The following is a 22,067-nucleotide window of genomic DNA, read 5'->3' as shown; positions in this document are numbered from 1 at the left end:
GGGCAATTTTGGACTCAGCACACTGATGGGCAAGTGTGATCTTGGACAAGTCACTTTTCTGCTCCCGGACTCAGCTTCCTCCTCTGTCCAATGTGGGTGGTGGTGGGGAGTCAGTTTGGACGACAAGATTACAGTCCTGGGTCAATTAAATAACTAAACACTTGTCATGGGCCAGACATTGTATTGGGCACATAAAGACCAAAAACCGCCCCCAAAAGCCAAAACAAACCCCCTTGCCCTTATGTAAGTAAATACAAAGTAATTTTAAAAGAGAAGAGAAGGGGCAGCTAGGTGGCGCAGTGGATAGAGCACCGGCCCTGGAGTCAGGAGTACTTGAGTTCAAATCTGGCCTCAGACACTTAACATGTACTAGCTGTGTGACCCTGGGAAAGTCACTTAACCCCAATTGCCTCACTTTAAAAAAAAAAAAAGAGAGAGAAGAGATTATTCAAAACTAGGGGATGAAAAAATGTTTCAGAGAAGGAGCAGCTGCTCAGAGCCTTAAAGGAAGCTAAGGGTTATAGAAGGCAGAAGGAAGGCAGGCATGCACTCCAGGGATCAGGGACAGCTTGTGCAAAGGTGTGGAGGGCAGAGATGATATGCTGGCGGGGAGAAGCCACAAACAGGCTACAAGGTCTCGTGAGTAAGCAGCAATCATGGCTCCTACCCCACTCTCACATTTAAGCACAAATGAAGGCTGGGCTGCTGAACAGCTACCTTGTGGAAGTGTTACAGATGTGAGATATAGACTGTAGTCCATCCCTTAAATAGTCCATATTTTTCTTTCTTTTTTTTTGGTGGGGCAATTGGAGTTAAGTGACTTGCCCAGGGTCACACAGCTACTAAGTGTCAAGTGTCTGAAGCCGGATTTGAACTCAGGTCCTCCTGAATCCAGGTCTGGTGCTTTATCCACTGTGCCACCTAGCTGCCTCCCAACAGTCTGTATTTTTCTAAGGTACCAGAGCATACTTCTGAATTAATTTTTTAAAAAATTATGCACAGGGGCAGCTAGATGGCGCAGTGGTTAAAGCACCGGCCCTGGATTCAGGAGTACCTGAGTTCAAATACGGCCTCAGACACTTGACACTTACTAGCTGTGTGACCGTGGGCAAGTCACTTAACCCCCATTGCCTAAAAAAAAAAAAAATTATGCACAAAAGATTACAAATCACAAAATGTTAAAACACAGGAAGGAAACCTGTAAGCCCCTCTGGTTCTACTTCTTAAAGATGGGTCTAAAGCTCAGAGAGGGCAAGTGATTTTCCCAGAGTCACACAGCTGTTTAATGACTCAGTCACAATCAGGACACCTGGACCTTAGGCTCCCTGGCCAGGGCTCTTTTTCCTTTATTCAAAACTACGGCTGTTGAGGGACAATACAACGCTCACCTTAATATTTCCAACAAGGTCCATTTTAACAGGAGCAAAGACTGTCGGGCCAAGTTTGTCTAGAGGGAGAGATGGGAAATGGGTTACTTTTTTTCCCCTTTGAATTAGTCAGGGGCTTTCTTGAGCCACCTCACCCAACAAGCAGCCGTGGTGTCCTGGGGCTGAGCATGCAGAGACACATGGAGGCCTGCCCTCAGGGACTGACATTCCGCTGTAACACCTACCCCCGACTGTCTCCTGATTCTGAAGGAGGCCAGGGGGCGGAGGGGAAAGAGGACAGGAATCTGAGGTCCTAGACTGAACCCTGACTCTGCTGCTGTCAGGTGACCCAGGCCTCAGTGTCCTCATCTGGACCCTTCCCAAACTCATTGCCTTGTCCTGAAGTCCGTTTCTCGGTAGAACCGACAGGACTAAGTCTGAAAAGGCGCGGGGGGTTTCCTGGCCCCTCTGCTCAGGCTTTTACTTCCTTCAAACATCCAGGAAGTCACGAGGCAGATGGATGAAGGGAGATGAGCAAAAACACAGGACAGAGGACTTACCCATGAGAAGGGGATGTCGCAGGGTATTATTAATGTACCTCCCACTCCTCATGCTTTGGACGTCTTTGCGCTAACTTATTTATCCATTTCTAAACTGCCCCCTTCTCCACGGGATAGAATGTGAGGTCCTTGGGGCCAGAGACCTTTTGCGTGTTTAGTCTTTGTGTCACTAGAGCCTAGAACGGTGACTGGAATGCAGTAGGTGTTTAATAAACGCTGATTAAATAAATGAATGATATCCCTACAAGGACTGCAGAGCCTTTATTCTTATTTCCTTTGGGCAGAATGAGAGGCAACAGATGGACGGTCCAGGCACGACACCAGCATCCCTGAGATACTCAAGAAACAAGGAGAAAGGCCTCTGGCACCCTAACCACAGCTCAACCAAACTCACTGCGTAACCTACTGCAAACAGCATAAATGCTTGCCAAATGTGTAATTTGTACGAAGCCCTGTAAGAGGCTCCAGAAATAGAGATGAAAAAATGTCATCAACCTCAGATGAAAGAAGGGAAGGGGGAAGAATGAGGACTACATCATGTACACAGGTAAATATAATACATAACAATAACAATAATAGTGATAATAATAATAATAATAATAATGAAGATCTGGGGCTTTTGGTTCAGACCCGTGACTTAGCAGGATCACAGATTCTGAGACAGAAGGGACCTCAGAGGTCATCTAGTTCAGTAGCCTCATTTTAAAGATAAGGGAATGGAGGCCCAGAGAGGGGCAGGGTCTTACCCAGGGTTGCACAGCAGAGCGACAAAGGAAGGGCCTTGTGACCTGGGTCTGGAGGTGGTGAGGGGAAGTGGTGGCCAGGGAGATGGTGTCTCTCGTTGCTAGAGGCCCCTCTCAGAACATCCCTCCCGCTCGAGGTCTCAGTGAGACACTCGGCCAAGAGACGAAAGGCAGATGTGCCCATCTTACCCAAAACCGGAACAATGGCGTAGCACGACTCCAAGAACGCCTCAGTGGGGATGCCGCTGTCTTCCAGGAGCTCAATGTCGCTAAAACTGGGCACGCGGGGGCAGAGAGAAGAGGAAGAGTGAAAACTCCACCGAGATCACAACGATCCTATGAGCTCACACACCACCCGTGTGCTGCGGGCCGGCCGTGTTCTGGGCCCCGTGCGGGGTGCTGGACAGACAACTACAGTAAAGGAGGCCACCCCTCCACGCACAGAGGGGTCACAGGCTATCGTCAGCTGTGCCCTCCCCAGGGCTGGTTCCCTTTGTGTCAGGCCCGGGCCTCCCTTGCAGAGATGACTCTGCACGTGTATTCTGTGCTTTGTAGCCTTGTAGCGGCTGCTTCTCCAAGAGAAGTGGGTGCTTAATAAATAATAAAGTCCTATTCCCCTCCCTGTTCACTAAACACCCTAGAATTCTTTATCCTTCTTTTCCTGACTCTTAAATTGAATAGAGCAAAAGCCCAGCCATCCTCTCTCTTTATTTTCCTATTCTTTCCCCAGCCATAATAGTAGTTGTTAACAGCAATAATGGCTAACATTTATATCGTGCCTACCATGTGCCTGGCACTGTGCTAAGTGCTTTACAAATCTTAGCCCATTTGATTCTCACAACCCTGGGAGGTAAGAGCTATTATTATCCCCATTTTGTAGTTGAGGAAACTGAAATCAACAGGTTAAGTGACTTGCCCAGGGTCACATAGCTACTTTCTGAGGCTACATTTGAACTCAGTTCTTCCTGACTCCAGGCCCAGTGCCCCAGTAAGAGGGGGAATCTCTGCCCACTCGGGGCAGGGATTGTTTCACTTTTGTCTCTGTACCCGCAGCAGCTAGTCTGGCTCCTGGGACCAGGAGTTTAATCCATGTTTGTTCATTTGAATGTAATATTATCTGAGCCTCAGGGCACTTGAAGTATGTATTATCCCCATTTCAGAGATGAGATAATGGGCTCAGAGAGGGAAGCGACTGGCCCCAGGTCACACAGCAAGTCAGAGAGAGGATTCAAATGCGGGTCTTCTTGTATCCAGTCTAGCACAGAATGAACTCGCTCTGCTACCTTGTGGATGTATAAATAAATGCTGCTTTGGGGGTCGAATGTCCATGCCATTAGCAGGAACAATCTTTTCTTTAAAGAAACATGAGTTCGGGGGCGGCTAGGTGGCACAGTGGATAGAGTACCGGCCCTGGAGTCAGGAGGACCTGAGTTCAAATCCAGCCTCATACACTTAACACTAGCTGTGTGACCCTGGGCAAGTCACTTAACCCCAATTGCCTCACTAAAACAAGACAAAACAAAACTTTAAAAAAGAAGCATGAGTTCCACATGGCTACACCTGATTTTGTTTAATCGACACAAAGATAAAAAACCCTGATTCCTGTCCTGTCCCTCCTTTCCTTAAGATTAAGGATTCACCGATAACCAGAGAAAAAGTAGCTTCCAAAAGTCTAGCACAGAAGGTTTAAGCTTCCTCTGAGGATATAAACCATTTCCATTCTCAGAATCCAAGTATAGTTCATCTTCATTGTTCCAGCAAGACTCTCTTGTGGCCTTAAACAGCACAATCCACTCACCCACACCACTGGTTACGTGAAAAGCAGTGAGGGATTCCGCTAACATGATTTACGTGGCACAATACCTTGTGTTCATGGCACTGAAGAAAGTCTGCACCTCTTCCTTTTCCTCTTCCAGTTGTGCTCCAAGAGATTCACTTACAGGATTCATTCCCGTGGGATGCTCCTGTGGGGGCTCCAAGTCATTCACATGAGGTGTTTCTGTATCTCTTTCACCATCATCCTTGATTTCATCACTTTGGACTTCAAAGGAGAAGGACAGAAGCATCAATTGTGATTGCTCTTCCCCCAGGAAGAGAAATGAGAAGATATTCTATGCCTTTTTGAGGGGGGCAGTAACTAACGGGAGGAGCAGGGAGTGAATGAGAAGATGCAGATCAAAGGACCCAACAGTTTTGCTGAATCACTTTTTTCTTTTCCTTTTGAAAGATTCTCTGGATGAAGGGGATGGGGATGGATATGGGGGAAACCAAAGTGATGTAAAAACAAAATGTATCAAGTGAAATCTATTATTTTTAAAAAAGGGCTTCTCTCATTTCTTGCTTCTGCAATGAATGACTGGATCAAATGATGCTGGGAGATTTAGGCCAGTGTTTTGTTTTTGGGTTTTGGTTTTTTTTTTAGTGATAACTAACTAAGATCTCAAAGTTGTGCACTTCTCATCTGTTTGAGAAAGCTGGGTTTTTAATAAAACAAAAGCACTTTGGGGCAGGTGAGAAGGGAAACCACTTAAAAAAAAAATTCCAGTAACAATTCAGTATGAATGGACCAATGCACCTACTATGTGTAGTAGAGAACCCTCCAAAGCATGGACTTTGGTTTGTGATAACCCTGAGCCCTGACCAGTAGAGATGCAGTAACAGGAAACATCACTCCACAGACACCTCACCGATAATGGGGTCCAGTATGAGAGAACAGAATCACAGGACCATGAAATTCGAGCTAAAAGGAGCCCAGAAGTTGTCTAACATACCCTACCCCCATTTTAGAGATGAGGAAACTAACCTCTAGATTTCTACATGCCTTCTCTTGGGACAAAGAAAAACCAAATGACACTTGGACCTTGTTGGGCAGTGTACACAAAAATCCACACCCCTAGTCCCCCGCCTCTTTAAGGAAAGCAGGGATGTGTATTTCCTGTCTTCTCCAGGGCTAAGACCAATCTTCACTCTTTACCTATTAAATGATCTTCTCCATTTTCTTTAGTCAACAAGGTCTTCCCCTTCTCTGTGGGTTTCATATATAAGGGGCTCTCATGTTTAATTAGGATTTCTTCAGAATCACTTATTTCTGTATTTAAGGATCCATTCTCACAGCTGTTCAGTTCTATCTGCCTAAAAAACCAAACAACAAAGCATTACTCAGCCATAAACAGAATGATGATTGCCACCACAGCCCATTAAGGTTTACCAGAGGCTCTCATCCCCCAGCCCCCAGTGGATCCTCACAAACAACTGGGGAAGGAATCGCCACTCCTGATTGGGAGTGAGGGCCCAAGGTCAAGCTGTTGTGTGTGCCCCGGGGGCTCTGGTGGGAGGGTCTCGGTGTCACAGGCTTCAGAGCCCCAAGAGGCCCAAAGCTCAGGGAGCATCACAGAAACAATGCTGTGGAATCGGGCCTGGGATGGACAACAAGACACAAAGTCCAAGCCTTCTACTCAGCCATGTCTCCCTCATTGAAATGTAATCGTCTTGAGGGCAGGGCCTGCTCTGGCCTGGATTCCCAGCACTGAATGCAGTGCCTGGTACTCAATGCTTGTTAACTGACCACACCCAATCGCACAAGTCACAACCACAAGTATTTATTAAATACCTACTGTGTGTCAGGCACCATTCTAAGCAATGATGATACAAGGAATGGTCCCAGCTCTCAAGGAGCTCATGGGGGGGGCGGGGAGAAGGGATAATGGGGAGACAACGTGCTACCAACTATCAACCACCAAGGGGACCCCCTGAGAGAAAAGGCACTGGCACTGGGGGGGGGGTCAGTGCCAGCTCAGGACCAGACCCTCCCTCTACTAGGGGCTGCCACCCCCGAGGATCCAGACAAAATGAACCAGGCCCTGCCTTCAGAGAGTTGACATTTCCCTGGACTGTACTAGAAAGCCCAACCTTCTCAGTACCAGAGGAACCCCCCGTGTCCCCAGAACTTCTCAGACCAAGCTCCTTGGGAGCCCCATCGTTAGCACCTCCCAGGGCAGACGACTTCTGCCAGACACAAAACAGGGGAGGGGGCTGTTTCCCCACTGGGGAGCTGCAGGGAGCCATTCACAGCTTTCCCAGACCAGCCCCATTCATTAGCTCTCCTCCCAGAGGAAAAGAGACATCAATTAGCAGCATTTCTCCTGCTGGGCCTCATTTCCCCCAGAGTAAGCCCCACCTTGTTTTTAGGGCGAGCAAGTAAGGAACTCCCCAGGCCCACAGTCTACTCTGTGGCCTTACTACCAATGGGACCCCAGGAAAGGCAATTAACTACCCGTGCCTCAGTTTCCTTTTTTGTGAAGAGTGGCCTTTGAGGCCCCATATATGGATGTGCCACAAACCCCAATGCCAAGCAGCTACGAAAAACGCAGATGGTATTAATGCAGGGAAATGTCTATGTGAATAATGCGGACACACCTAGGACTGAACTGTGAGGCAGGGAGGAACCTCCAGTGAGAAAACTCTCTACCAATGTAGGTCAGCACCTTCCTCTCAACTGACAGTCTTAGGAATCTGTGTACAGTACTTTATTTTTATTTAAATTTTTTAAAGTTATGTTTTTTAAATTTTGTAATAATTTAGTATTTAATTTTCCCCAATTACATGTAAAGGCAATTTTTAACTTTTTTTTTTTTTAGTGAGGGAATTGGGGTTAAGTGACTTGCCCAGGGTCACACAGCTAGTAAGTGTTAAGTGTCTGAGGCTGGATTTGAACTCAGGTACTCCTGACTCCAGGGCCAGTGCTCTATCCACTGTACCACCTAGCTGCCCCCAACATTTATTTTTTAAAACTTTGAGTTCCACATTCTCTCCCTTCCTTCTACAGGTTCTACACTTTACGTTAAGTGACTTTACCAGGGTCACACAGTATCTGTCAGAAGCAGGACTGAACTCAAATCTTCAGAGTCCAAACCCAGAATTCTTAACACTACGCTGCCATCTCAACTATATAGAAAAACACCAGAAATGAGAACAGAATCTTGGATGCTGTAAACAGTTTAGATTCTTTTTTCTATCCTATCAGATTAAATTCATAAACACACACAGAGCACCTTTTTATGACCAATGCAGGTGGGAATTAATTGTTAGCTCGTCCAAGGGAGAAGTGCTAATCTACATATAGGCCTACAGGAACAGAGGGAAATAAAATAACTGGGAAATACCACGGTGGGCGAGAGCCGACCCGCCAAGGAGATGGAAATATAATCTACCAGCTGAGGGGCTGAGGGAGGGGCTGACCCTGTTCTAAGCTCACTGAACTGTCCCGGCGAGTCATGCGAACCGAGCCCTAGAAAGATGAGGAGAGTCGCCCGCTGACGCTGTCGCCAACAAAGAAAGAGAGAACCGTACCTTTCCAGGGCGCTGTGGGTCGCTGTGATGGCAAGTTTAGTCTTTAAAAGAAAAAAAACATGTTCACACAAACAACTTCGAACAGCCCCAGCCCTAGAATTCTGGCCGGCTGGTGCGGCCAGGCCTGAGCACAGAGCCCACGCACGGAGCCCACACACAGAGCCCACGCGCGGAGCCCATGCACGGAGCCCACTGCACAGAACCCATGCACGGAGCCCACGCACGGAGCCCACGCGCGGAGTCCACATGCGGAGTCCACTGCACAGAGCCCACGCACGGAGCCCACGCACAGAGCCCACGCACGGAGCCCACGCACGGAGCCCACGCACGGAGCCCACACACAGAGCCCACGCACAGAGCCCACGCACGGAGCCCACGCACAGAGCCCACGCACGGAGCCCACGCACGGAGCCCATGCACGGAGCCCATGCACAGAACCCATGCAGCTCTGACAGCCTCAGGCGTCCTGAGGAGGGCCCACAGAATCACCCGGCCCCTGCTGTCAGTTTTCCAAATGGGGCACCTGAGCCCCCAAGGCCAGGCTTCTTAACGTGAGATCTGTCCATGGATTTGCTGTTACTGTTTCTCCAACTCCATCATTCTACATATTTTACTTGGGGCATTAAAAAACACGACTGTGAGGAATGCGCAAGCTTCACCACAGTGCTGCCCAAGCGGTCTGGGTGCTCCTTTGGGCGACTGAATCGTCACATCCAAACATCATCCTGACTCTCGGAGGGGGCAGGAACCCCAGAGACCAGCTGAGCCCCCTGTGCCATCCCCCACAACCCATCATCCGGCCTTCACAGGCAGACCTCTGATGAGAGAGGCCCCTCCAAAGGAGATGCACCCCCCTTCTGGGGAGCTCTAGTTCCTAGACTGTGTGTCCTGAGCCAGAAGAGGGAAGGGACTTTTCCTTCTTGAACCCAGAGGACAGAACGGGGAAGAATGAGATATGGGCCTTGGGAGGGAGCCCCTCTCCCTAAGACTTCAGGCAGAGGCTGGACGGCCACTGGGAAGGTGGGAGGGGATTCTGGGTCAGTGGACACTGGACCAGAGGCTTCTGGCACCTCTCCCAACTCAGACTGATTCCTAACATGTGCTCAATTTAAACGAGGGGCTCCCAAAGGGGAAACCTCAAAGGCAGCAGGTGTTTATGAAGCCCTTACTGTGTGCTACAGGTAGGGGACACAGAGAAAGGTAAACACCCAGTCCCTGCCCTCAAGGGGCTCCAGTCTGATGGGGGAGACAACATTCAAATAATCATGTACACCCAGCGCACATATACACACACACACTCTAAATGGGAAATCATCTTAGAGGGAAGGGACTAGCACCAGGGGGCCTGCAGATGGCGTGACTGGAGCAGGATCTGGAAGGAAGCTGAGGTAGGGCTGGAGGGCCTTCCAGTCAATACAAAGGTGTGGAGGTAGGAGATGGAGAAGGGGGGGGGGGGAGGAAATGCACAGATTGAAAAGGAACGCCTGTTCAGCCTATCCCTGCAAAGGTGCCAGACCTCAACATGCCCCCTCCCAACGCTGGCACCATCTCACCTTGCTGGGCTTGAGCACAGCCAGCTGGGGGGAGCCCGGGGGCGTCCAGTACAGCAGCTCCGAGGTGAAAGCCGCATTGGCGATCTGCATGCACTCCTCCAGCGTCTTCAGAAAGGTGTTGCAAGTCGACTTCAGCAGAGTGCCCACGTCAATGCCCTCCTACGGAAGAGCCATAGGGGGAGATGCCTTGACCTTGTCCGGGCAGGACAGGCGCCCTTTGGAAGATCTGGCGCTTTGGCCATGAGACAGACCCTCGACAGGCGGAAGCCGCCATTTTGTTGGGTGAAGCCGTGAGGTTTGAGCATGCTAAGTAGAAATGGCTCAATCTGGGGCTCCTGGTGGTCAGTCACCCTCCGTTCCAAGGCTGGGTTGTGACCTCTAACACGCCCACACATCAGGACGGAGCCCACAGCAACCACGTGGAGCCTGGGGCTGGCGGGCCTGAACAGGGAACTTGGCTCCTGACCTAAATCAAACCAAGGTCTGGGGGAGAAGCACTGAGAGTCAGAGATTTAGGGCTGGGGGGGGGGGGAATGAGGCGGGGGCCTTAGAGGTCTTCTAGGCCAAAGCCTTGCTGTACAGATGAGGAAGCTGAGAATCAGTCAGTCAGTCAATAAGCACTTCACTATGCTAAGAGAAGCAGCTGGGTGGTGCAGGTCAGGAAGACCCGAGTTCAAATCCAGTCTCAGACACTTAATAGCTTTGTCACCCTAGGCAAGTCACCTAACCTCGGTTGGCCCTGGTTTTCTCAGATGTAAAATGCAAATAATATGTGTCTCCCAGGGTTGTAGTGGGACTCAAATGAGATATTGTAAAGCACTTAGCATAGTAAGAGCTTAATAAATTCTCCCTCCCTCCCTTCCTTCCTATGGATACAAAGAAAGGCTAAAGGTAGCCCCAGCCCTCAGGGAGCTCACGATCTAACTGGAGACACCACCATCATTTGCAGGGAGGAGGCCCAAAGATTGAGTGGGATAAGGAAGAAAAGTCGGCTTCCTAGGGTTGTCCAAGGCACAACTGGCTGATGGGGAGAGGCGGGGGGCATGGCGGCAGGACCCCCACCCACTGCTGCTTCTTTTCCCAATGTTTTCAAACCCCCTTGAGTCGCATTATCTTTTTCCAAATGGGGTTTCTGCCCTTCAGCACAGATGTGAGCACGAGCCTGGCACGAGGCTTCCTATCAATTTACCCTGATGGGTGCTGTGTCTTAATGTCTAAATTAATGTACTTGTCCAGGCTGACTCTGCCTTTAATGGAGACAGGGTGCCCCATCCAGGGAAGGCAGCTTGGCTTGTGAGGGGTGTTAAAAGCCCAGGAGACAAGTCTGAGGATTATCCCTCATTTGGCACCTACATCATGTCCAAAACAAAGGGGCGCTGAATGACACTGATCAGTAAACACGGAGCCTGTGACCCGCTCTGATGCCAAGAGTACCCTCGGGGCTGTATTGCCTCCGAGTTTGGGGCTGAGCTCTTCCCCGCAGGAGCGGGTTGGGGCTTGCCCATCAGAGCTCAACGTAAGCAGCGAGTTCCGTGACAGAGAGTGAGTGGGTGATGCTCAGCTTTGGCAAGGCTGCTCCTCAGAGAAAAACCAGCCTGGGGAAGGTGGAGGAAACCCTTTAATGGACTGATTCTTGGGTCAAAAATCCAATATTCTCTGACTAGTTGGTCCCCGACAATCCTTGCTTCTGCTCACACAATCCTCCTCTCTCCCCACGCCTCTTAAACTCCTTCCCCACATTGAGGCCTGTTTTTAACATGTTTAGTGCCTCTCCTTGATGGGAACATGGCACCAGGCCCAACTCTCACTTTACAGATGAAACCAAAGCCCGAGACTTTCCCAGGATCAGACATTTAGTACTAGGGTGAAATTAGAACTCGGGTCTTGCTGACTCTAACTCCCATAGTCTCTCCACTGGGCTGTCAGATCTTCTCCCCCTGTGAAGGCGTGGCCCTTTAATGGCAAGGAAATAGACAAGGCCCTGGTTGATATTTAAGGTGGATCACGTGTGACCTGGCCCATATGAAATGGTTCATGAATGCTTTATCTATTTATTATTTATCTAGGCCCTGTGTATAGACAGTACCCAGCACATAGTAGATACTATGCAAATGCTAGTAATGATCATAACATTGTTTTACTATTACATTAACAGCCTACAATTATATTAATACTTATGTAGTCATCACTATCTGCTAATTAATGATATCTAATCATAAAAACCTATAATCACATATTGATAATAATAGTGATACTGGACTCCTGGATGATACTCTAACCTCTGGGGGTCTCCGCTTCCTTTCCTGTAAAACTCCCCCTGGCTGGGCCCCCTCAGAGGGAGGCTGTGATCGGCTGTTTTGAGGGAGGGGTTCCTGCACCTTGCATCCTGGCAGGTCATTCTCTTTTTTTTTTTTTTGGCAAGGCAATGGGGATTAAGTGACTTGCCCAGGGTCACACAGCTAGTAAGTGTCTGAGGCCGGATTTGAACTCAGTTCCTCCTGAATCCAGGGCCAGTGCTTTATCCACTGTGCCACCTAGCCGCCCCCTGGCAGGTTATTCTGAGGGGACACGCCTCCCTCCCAATGGCCAGAGAGGTCACCGTACCTTTGCATCCCCCACGCCAGCCACCGCCGTGGCTTCTTTTGTTCTGTTCACTTGCTGAACGAGGAGGTCACAGTACAGTCTGAGCTCAGACATCTTAGTCTTCAAGGTCTCCGTGTTCTCGGTGAACTCTAGTGAGGAGAAGCAGTCATGAGTCTGAGTGGAGCCCAGGCCAGACAAGGCACCCGAGCCCCACGGTGGCTTCTTAAGCCTTCACTTGTCTGTTTGCTGTCTGGATAAGTGAATTTCAATGGGATCGGCTCCTTGTGCACTCCTGGGCATCTTATGGCAAGCATTTAAAAACACTGTTCTGAGCAGGGGCTCCATCAGACTGCCCAAGAAGCCCAGGATGCCCCCCCGCCCCCCGCCAAATGCTTCCAGGTCAGTCGGTAAATAAGCAGCTGCTGGTGCCGGGGAGGGAGGAAGGGAGTCAGGAGAGGCCTCAGGAAGAAGGGGACTCTTGGACTGAGCTACAGATTCTAAGAAGCCGAGGAGGGATTGAGAGTTCTTTAAACGTGACCTGATTAAGTATCTACTGGGTGCAGGGCACCAGGCCAAGCTAGGACAAAAAGAAGACACGCTCTGCCCTCAAGAAGCTTGCCCCGCCCCCATGGTATTCAGCAGCAGCAGCCACCCCTGAGGAGAACAGGGGGAGCCCAGGGGGGGTGACCTGCAATCGCTCCTTCTGCAGGGGCACTGCCCTGAGCAGGCAGCAGTAACCAAGAGGACAGGTGACTTCTCAGGGGCTGGGGGCTGGTTGCCCCTCTGCGGTGCCTCGTCAGACCACGGACATAAAGCCGAGCTCTCCAGGGTCTGACTAGACAAGCCCTCCAGTGCTTTGATCTCGTGCTTCTGACACTTGGCACCGGCGCGACCTGGGCAAATGCTTAACCCCACCGGACCTCAGTTTTCTCATCTGTAAAATAGGAGAGCCGGACTAGAAGGCTTCCAAGGACTCTTCCGACCGAGATATCCCACTCCTCTAAGGGAGGTCAGGAAAGAGAGAAAGACCCCTCCCAGCCTTTGTTGATTTATATGGGGATTTGAGCAATGTGGGGCCTGAAAGGTGTGGCAGGAGGCCTTGGGGGTGGCCTCTCGGCTAGGGCAAGGAACAAAGGGCTGCTCAGCCACCCTGGGCCTCAGCTTCCCCACCACTCATTTGTGTGCCCTGACAACCACAGGGAAGGATCTTCAGTTACTTCCCACCCTATCATTAGCCACCTAGAACCAGCTCTGGAATGAAGACAAACATGTCCCAGGGAAGGCTGTTTCTGGGCTGGCTCCACCCCTCACGAATCAGGCCACCTCTCTCTGTGATTGGGTCAACTCGAGCAGGGCTGACTCCACAGTCACTGACAAACTCCACTCTTTCCCCAAGAGCAACATTCAAGCATTTATTAAGTGTCCACTGTATACCAGGCACCAGACTATGAACACAAAGAAAAAAAAACCAAACCGTTCTTACCCTCGAGAAGTTTACAGGGGGCAGGATGGGGACATGCCACATACACAGGTTAATCAAGACGAGACGGAAAGAAAGTAATTAGTGGGGTGGAATGCGGGGGAGATGGGGGAGGAAGCCGGGAGTCCTAGGAGGCAGAGGAGGGGAGAACGTGCATCCCAGGCCCTGGACACAGTGCCTGCAAAGGCACGGCAGCAGGGACATCATGAATGGGGAACACAATAGTCTGGTTCTCTGTAACACGGAGTGTGAGAGGAAGAAAAATGAAATAAATGTGCAAAGTTGGTCGGAGCCAGGTGGTGAAGGGCATTACATGTCACACAGAGAAGTTCATGATTCTCCCCACTAGAGGCAGCCACAGAGGCTTGTTGAGGAGGGGAATGGCTTCACCAGACCCGTGTATGGGGCTATCAGTCAAGGGGGCCTGCATGGATAATGAAGGATGTCCTCTCCAACGTGCTGAAAGCAGCTTCTAACATTACACTGCTGCCAGTCAAGCACCTGGGAACCCACAATGCAGAATCAGAAGGGGAAAACTATCCCCCTCCTCCATAAACTCGGGGCTACATTGTTGAGAGACATGACAAGCAAGCAGGGGAACCCAGAGACAAGAACAAAGCATGTCCAAGACCCCCAGACCCCACCTGGGCCCGGGGCTCACCTTTCTCCTTCTGGGCCCTGCTGTCCGTCAGGCAAGCCTTGGCTGATCCCAGGGCCACCAGCCACCTCTGTCTCTCAGCCACATTTCTGGCCTTCAGGTAGAAGTACTGCTCCCCAGGGATGATCAGGTCCATCCGGGTGTTATCTGCGGAATGAACTGAGAACCATGGGATGGGGGTCAGAGGATGACAAGGCCATTTTCCCTCAATGTGCTCCTGCCTCACTTAGCCTTGTGGGTAGGATCCTTAGTCTGGGAACTGGGGGGTGGGGCACTGGATCTGTTCACCAGATGGAACTGGACATTTTCCCATTTCTATTATCTATCTCTGTAACACTTGTCTCTCTTCTGAGAGCGGCCGACTCTGACTTAAAAAGAGGGGTTGTAAGAAGCAGAAGTTAAGCTCCCTGGGGGCAGACTGCCATTCTTTCATCTTCCTATCCCCAGCACGAGGTCTGCCCTTCATAGATGACCCCAGGTTTGGGTGAGTTGGCTTCCAGAGAGGGCGAGATTCTTAACTGGTTCAAGGGGCTCGAAGGTACCATGGTCAGCTCCTGTGAGGTGTTAAAATGGGATCTTAATGCCTTGGATCAGCCTCACCTTGAATTTCACAGACAGCCATTTGGATGCTTCCTTTGCAGCCCTTCCATGCGTCTTCAGGGGAGTCATAATATGATAATATCCCTCCACATAGAAGAAACCACCGAGGTTGCCAGCCTGCAATGAGAACCAAGAGTTTTCTGCTGTGCCGGCCCCTCCCTGTGTGGAGTGAGCCTTCCTCAGATGTCTGATATCTCACACATGAGCCCTGGGATGGGGGTGCTATCATTTTTCCCACTTACAGAGGAGGAAACTGAGTCTGAGAACTGAGAAGTGACTTGCTCAGGATCATTGGTGTTATCAAAGGCCAGATGTGAATAAACCTAGGCCTTCCACTGTCAGAGCCCACAGTTCTATCCACCCCACCAAAACAGATCAAAATGTAGTCCTTCTCTGATTTTAATATGCTGATGCATCAATAAAAATAAATATTAAACATGTATGATTTTCTAAGTCAACATGAGGGCCAAAGATTAGTGCTGTCTCTCTCACCCCATTTCCATTTGAGCCTGACATCACAATACTGGACAATCTTCCTGCCTCCCCTCACTTCACCTGACCTGGTGGAGGAGTCTTTTCAAACTTATCTACATTTTATAGATGAGGAAACTTGAAGCAAACAGGGGTTAAGTGACTTGCCCAGGATCATACATCTAGTAAGCGTCTGAGTCTGGATTTGAACTCGGGTCTTCCTGATTCCAGGGCAACAGCTCTGAGCACTAATGTTTATTGACTGACTGAAATATTTATTCTGGGTATGAGATGGGGGGTTTTAGAAGACAGCTGGAGGCACCTAATTGTTGATTAGGAAGAAGAGTGAGGGCTCCTGGGAAGGAAGAGAGGGCTTCCCTCTATTCTCAGGTCCTCAGGATATAGCTGAATAAAACAAAAATCCTAAATGTAAATTATATGTTAAAGGATACACACGTGCTAAGGTTCCTTTGTTCTAGAAGAAGCAGAGGACCACAACATGGGGTGATGTCATGACTTGCATTGAATTGGATTTAAGTGAGGGAGGGCTGTGCAAAGTCACCAGCCTTACTCTCTCCTCCGGAGCCATCTGGGTCCAGTGGCAAGATATAGATCAGGTGCTAAGAACAGAGGAGGGAAAGATACCAGGAGAGCCTGCCCACAAGCAGGCTACTGCAGGCACCTGTTACATATGCACACTCAATGCAAAGGGGTTTCAAGGTGGAGGTGATGCTAACATCTGGAGGGAGAAGGAAAAGAGGTGGGAGGATCCTACCAGGCTCAAGGGAGGAGGCAGAGCATTCCAGGCCTGGGGGGGGGGGGGCAAGACAGTGGAGGAGGGATGCAAGGGAAAGTAGGCCGGATTGTCTGTCAGGGAGTGGGTGAGGGGGAGGAATCTTAAGTAAGTCTGGGAGCAGCCAGATGGCCAAGAGCTTTAAATGTAAAACAGAGCTGTTCGCGGTATCCTTTCCTTAGCACAAGGGAAGGGGCCTCTGAGGGCATTACTGAGTGCACCAGGACTTTGGGGACAGCCAGCACTACAGCTCCTACATTTTATAGACAAGGACACTGAGGCCCCCAGGGAGGGGGGATAAATCTGCACATTAGACACTCCTCCCCGCCCCCCACCCCAGGCAGCTCGGGGATGGGAGAGTGGGAGCGGGCATTGACTGGGGCCAGGACCAAAAATCCAAGGGAAAGGCCAAGAGAGGAGGAAGATGAGGGATCCGGAATGGGGAGTAGGCAACGTGGGGTTGCCAGTGTGTGCGCCATGAGGCTAATGGTGTTCTTAAGAAACACAGGGAAATCTGGAGTGTTTGCGGGGAATCATGGAGGTGACCACTGGTCCGTGGGGGCTGACGGAGGCAGCCAGAGAGGGTGTGCAGAGAGGAGAGGGATCAGGGCTGGGCACAAGTGCACTGTGGGAAGGCCCGCTTCTCATTAAGCACCTGCTACAGGCCAGGCCCAGGGAAAGCAGGGACCTTACATTCTAATGAGAAGGCAATACGAAATAACTGGAGGAAACTCTTAGAGGAGCTGGGAGGAAGGGCAGGAAGGAGAAGGGAGCATCTGGGCTGTTTTGCAGGGAAGCCAGGGAAACTGAGGATGGACAGAATTACAGATGTAGGGGGGGAGGGGAGGAGTGCAGGCTGAGCCTCAGCAAGCATGAAAGGACATCTCCCAGGAGTTCAAAGCAAAGATCTCTGTCCCTTCTGAGGGAAGCCACAAAGCAAAGATCTCTGTCCCTTCTGAGGGAGACCACAAAGTTCCTGGAGGCCAGTGGCCCCAGGCACCATCTCCCACAAAGTCCCAAGGAGCAAACTGACCTCGGGCCATTTCCTGAAAGGCTTCGGGTTGAAAGAGAGTAGAATTCAAGGGGGCAGCACGGCCCCCAGGAGAGGGCCAGCAGCCCTGGGGAAGCTGCCCAAGACTCAGCACCAGGACCTGAGGCCTCAAAGACAATTCTATACAAATTCTAAATTCCACAGATCTTTCAGCACCCTCTCAAATTTGCCCTGAGCCCTTCCCAGAGTGGGTGGGCACTTCATAAAAGGCGAATCATCTCAGATTTCAATCCACACAAGTTGCCTAAGGCCCAGATCCTGAGTGTCTCTAACCAAGAGGAAACTGAGGCAAACAGGGTGAAGTGAACTTCCCAGGTCACATCGCTGGAACGTGTCTGAAGCCCGATTTGAACTCAGGATTCCCCCACTGGAGCCTCCACTGCCAGTCTCCGGCAATATGTTTTGAATGCTTAAGATGGGTGATGCTCGGGGCAGCTAGGTGGCGCAGTGGATAGAGCACCGGCCCTGGAGTCAGGAGTACCTGAGTTCAAATCTGGCCTCAGACACTTAACACACACTTACTAGCTGTGTGACCCTGGGCAAGTCACTTAACCCCAATTGCCTCACTAAAAAAAAAAAAGATGGGTGATGCTGAGGGATTGTGGTGCTTGGTTCTTGGCATCACCTCTGAGGAAGGACACAGACAAACATGATCAGGAGGGAGGGGGGCCAGCATGTTTAGTCTATGAAAGGCTTTTGAAAGGCAAGGGAGAGGATTCTTTCAGGCAAGTAAGGAAAAACCTCCTAGCGATAAGAGGGTCCAGAAGAGTGAATGTTCCATGAGAGGCGGACTCCAAGCAAGGCTGGGTGGCCACTTGTTGGGGATATTTTAGTTCTTGCTCTGGTTGAAGCCTCTGCGGCTCCTTCCTAATCTGTGGTTGCACGAAGGAAGGGCATTTGCAAAAACCCACAGCAACTGAATGAGCTTCTTTCCAGGCTGGGGCTGGTGGGAGCCCCTCAGATGTTACTATTTAATTCTACGGCGTTCTGCAAACATGGACTCGGAGACCTAGAAACATCTCTCCTTAAATGGTTCAGTGCCAGAGTTTCGGGGAACGGATCAAGGAGTAGCGAGGACCTGCCGAACCCTTTACTGGATTTCACTGCAGAAAGGATGGGCAGTACCGATGGGCATCAGGACACTGTGTACATCCAGCAACGGCTGGCACTGCATCAGTATGACAGCTCACACAAGGAAATTGGCAGAGGCCAGAGGGGCAGGCCACTGTGAGCCTGTTTCCTGGTTTAAGATTCATCTTCGGGTTCTGTGGACACGATACAACATTCAACACAAGAAGGCCGATGAAGAGCAGAGGGTCTGTCCTTGGGACACCTTCCTCTTTCTCTGGGGATTCGAGATGGCCAACATCCCAGCCTTGACAGTCCGGACGGTCTGACCAAGATTAGGGGGAAGCTCATTAGCCTCGACCAAACTACCACGGAGGGAAGCTACCAGTTACTTTTATAACTGGGGCCAGGGAAGGAGTTTCTAAAGCTGTCTTTGGAAATTCATAAGCAGACTCCCTCTCCAGAAGGCAGCTTGGCCTCCTGCCCAGGATCATTATTCCTGCCCATTCACTCTTTCTCTAGGTGCTGCCCACCGTTTAAAGATGGGCAAGAACTGAACAGGTAGAGAGGGTGTGGGAGAACAAAATGGTCTGATGGAGGAAGAGCACCGGAAGGACAGGGAGAATTCAGACGGACAGAGAGGAAAGAGGAACTCATTACTGGTAGGAAAAAAAAATATGAACAAGGACCAACTGGTCCCAATCTTTATCAATATTTTTTATTGTGTTGGCTGGAAGTTTTATGTTGGTGCTTAAATATTTACCTAGCTGGGAGTGACTGTTAAAGAGACCACTTGCGGGGCAGCTAGGTGGCGCAGTGGATAGAGCACCGGCCCTGAAGTCAGGAGGACCTGAGCTCAGATCCAGCCTCAGACACTTAACACTCACTAGCTGTGTGACCTTAGGCAAGTCACTTGACCCCAATTGCCTCACTTAAAAAAAAAAAAAAAAGAGACCACTTGTGCCTTTTAGTACCATTTCCAGTTTGATCACCCAAGGCACCTGAGTGGTTTGTAGCAGCTCCAACTCTGCACAGAGCCCTCCTGATCTGCACACACCCCTAAAGGGCTGCTCCCCGCTGACTCACCTTGGTACAGGGCCCATGCCTCTTCTAATCCACTTGAGCCTTCAGTTGTTCATAGAACTCACTTTCTCTAAAAGGTCTCAGTCACTAATACAACTGAGGTCCTAAAACATTTCTTTTTTTTTGGGGGGGGGTGAGGCAATTGGGGTTAAGCGACTTGCCCAGGGTCACACAGCAAGTAAGTAGCAAGTGTCTGAGGCCGGATCTGAACTCAGGTCCTCCTGAATCCAGGGCTGGCACTCTATCCACTGCACCGCCCAGCTGCCCCAACTTTTCTTTTTTTTTTTAAATCAACAAAAATCTGCCTTCTTTTTCTCCTACTTCCTCTTGTACCATTGCAAAAGACAGAAAAACAAAATCCCTGTTACAAACACGTAGTAAAGCAAAAAAAAAAAAAAATCCCATATTGCCATCTTCAAAAAAACCCTCAATCTGTATTCTGAGTCCTTCATCTCTCCATCAGGAGGTAGGTAGCATGTTTCAACATGAATCTTATTGAATTGTGCTTAGTTTCTACACTGATAAGAGTTGCTAAGTGTTTCAAAGTTGTTTACTTTTACAATATTGTTGTTACAGTGTAATTTATTCTCTTGGTTCTGCTCATTTCACTTTGCATCAGTTCATACATAGCTTCCCAGAGTTTTCTGAGACATCCCCTTCCTCATTTTTTATAGCACAACAGTACTCCATCATATTCATACACTATAATTTGTTCATCCATTCCCCAATTTATAGGTAAGCCCTTCAGTTCAGTTTTCAAGCATTTGCCAACACACACAAAAAATCTACTATAAATATTTATGTATTCTTAGTTGTTTGTTTTCTTAAGACTAATTTCTCCCTCAATCTATCCTTCTAATTTCCTCCTGTCCCTTCTCCCCTTTGCATTCTACTTCCGTATTGAGTGAAATGTATTTCTGTACCCAACTGTGTATATGTACATTCTTCCCTCTGTCAAAGGGTTCAGATGAGAACATGATTCAAGTGCCACCCACTCCCCCACACCCCTTCCTTCTTGTTTGTACAAACTTCTTGCACAACCTGATTATGTGAGATAATCTTCCCTAACCTTCCTTTTCCTCCCCCACCCCTAACCCCGGTACATTCCTCTCCCCCTCCCTTTCCATCCTTTTAAGATCATCAAAACATAACAGAGGGGCAGCTAGTTGGCGCAGTGGATAGAGCACCGGCCCTGGAGTCAGGAGGACCTGAGTTCAAATCCGGCCTCAGACACTTAATGCTAGCTGTGTGACCCTGGGCAAGTCACTTAATCCCAATTGCCTCACCAAGAAAAAAAAAAAAAAACCAAAACCAAAACCAAAACCAAAACCAAAAACAAAAAAACAGAACAGAACCACTCCCAGGACTTCTGTTCAACTGGACGCTATGATCCCAAAGCAGACATAGGTGCCATCTCCCTATATATGAACATAGGTGGTTTATCTTTGTTTAGTTCCTTATGTTTATTTTTTTAAAATGTTTCTCTTGATTCCAGGGTTTGTACTTTAAAGTTTCTATGCAGCTCAGGTATTTCCATCAGGAATACTTGGAAGTCTATTTAAAAATCCATTTTCCTCGCTCTAGTAGTATATTGTTTTTTACAAGTTATTCTTGGTTGTAATATATCCTTTACTTTCTAAGCTCTCCAATCCTTTAAAGTGAAGGGTGCCAAGTCTTGTATGATACTGACTGTGGCTTGGATTCTCTCTGGCTGCTTGCAGTATTTTTTTCAACATGGAAACTCTGGATTTTGGCTATAATGTTCCTGGGAATTTTCGTTTTTTAGTTTCTTTCAGAAAATGACTAGTAGATCTGTTCTATTTCTACTTTGTCTTTTGGTTCTAAGAGATCTAGGCAGTTTTCTTTTATGATTTCTCAAAATATATCTGTTGTAGACCAATATGTTTCACTTTGTCTCTTTCTGTGTAAGTCACCACCACATCCTATGATGTCTAAATTCAAGGTGTTCATTTTTTTCTCTTAGGAAAGTTCTTTTCTGAGTCATTCCCAGTGCTGACTCCAGAATGCTATTCTTTCCCTTCCTCTTTTCCAACCACCATGTGACACGCAAGCAGTCCCAACACATCCCTATCAGATGCTGCCCTCCATTTAACAAGGATGCCATTAAACAGTGTGATTGGTCCACCAAACTAGGGTATGACCAGCCAATACATTTTTCCTCCTGAGCTACAGCTAAAGATGAGACTGTAGGCATTGGCCCTTCCCTCAAGGAACTGACAATGGGGAAGATAAAGCAAATGGAAGACCTGTAGTAGGGTGGAAAGCATTGGTTTTGGAGTCAGAGGTCCTGGGTTTGAATTCTGCCTCTGCCAGATGACCTCTGGCATATCACCACTCTGATTCAGGCCCTCATCACCTCTTGCCTGGACTGCTAAAAAGCTTCCAATTGATCTCCTTGCCTCTAATCCATCCCTACCCAGCTACCAAATTGATATCCCTAAGCACAGGGCTGACCACATGCCTCCCCCCCCCCTTTTTTTTTTTGTTTTTTGGCAGGGCAATGGGGGTTAAGTGACTTGCCCAGGGTCACACAGCTAGTAAGTGTTAAGTGTCTGAGGCTGGATTTGAACTCAGGTACTCCTGAATCCAGGGCCAGCGCTTTAACCACTGTGCTACCTAGCTGCCCCCACATGCCTCCCCTTTTCAAGAATATTCAGTGGCTCTCTATTGTCTATTTTTTGGTTTGG

General features: G+C 49.2%; 1 protein-coding gene across 4 annotated transcripts in view; it reads right to left on the bottom strand.

Moving 5' to 3' along the window:
* PLEKHA8 (pleckstrin homology domain containing A8) overlaps positions 1 to 22,067 on the bottom strand; it is a 44,821-nt gene that overhangs the window by 11,885 nt on the left and 10,869 nt on the right. For 3 of the 4 annotated variants that reach the window (XM_043967916.1, XM_043967919.1, XM_043967920.1), the window contains exons 2-10: positions 14,894 to 15,010; positions 14,297 to 14,452; positions 12,177 to 12,304; positions 9,573 to 9,731; positions 8,020 to 8,060; positions 5,645 to 5,802; positions 4,534 to 4,711; positions 2,860 to 2,945; positions 1,389 to 1,447 (exon numbers count right to left, since the gene is read on the bottom strand). In XM_043967916.1, the coding sequence (XP_043823851.1) occupies positions 1,389 to 1,447; positions 2,860 to 2,945; positions 4,534 to 4,711; positions 5,645 to 5,802; positions 8,020 to 8,060; positions 9,573 to 9,731; positions 12,177 to 12,304; positions 14,297 to 14,452; positions 14,894 to 15,010 (1,082 nt within the window). The remainder of the gene's footprint in view (positions 1 to 1,388; positions 1,448 to 2,859; positions 2,946 to 4,533; positions 4,712 to 5,644; positions 5,803 to 8,019; positions 8,061 to 9,572; positions 9,732 to 12,176; positions 12,305 to 14,296; positions 14,453 to 14,893; positions 15,011 to 22,067) is intronic. The other variant, XM_043967918.1, reaches the window with a different exon arrangement.

This window comes from Dromiciops gliroides, chromosome 5 (assembly GCF_019393635.1).
Source record: "Dromiciops gliroides isolate mDroGli1 chromosome 5, mDroGli1.pri, whole genome shotgun sequence".
In the NCBI taxonomy this organism is placed as follows: Eukaryota; Metazoa; Chordata; class Mammalia; order Microbiotheria; family Microbiotheriidae; genus Dromiciops; species Dromiciops gliroides.
The sequence above is the reverse complement of the archived record's forward strand: the minus strand, read 5'-3'. Positions and strand labels throughout refer to the sequence as shown.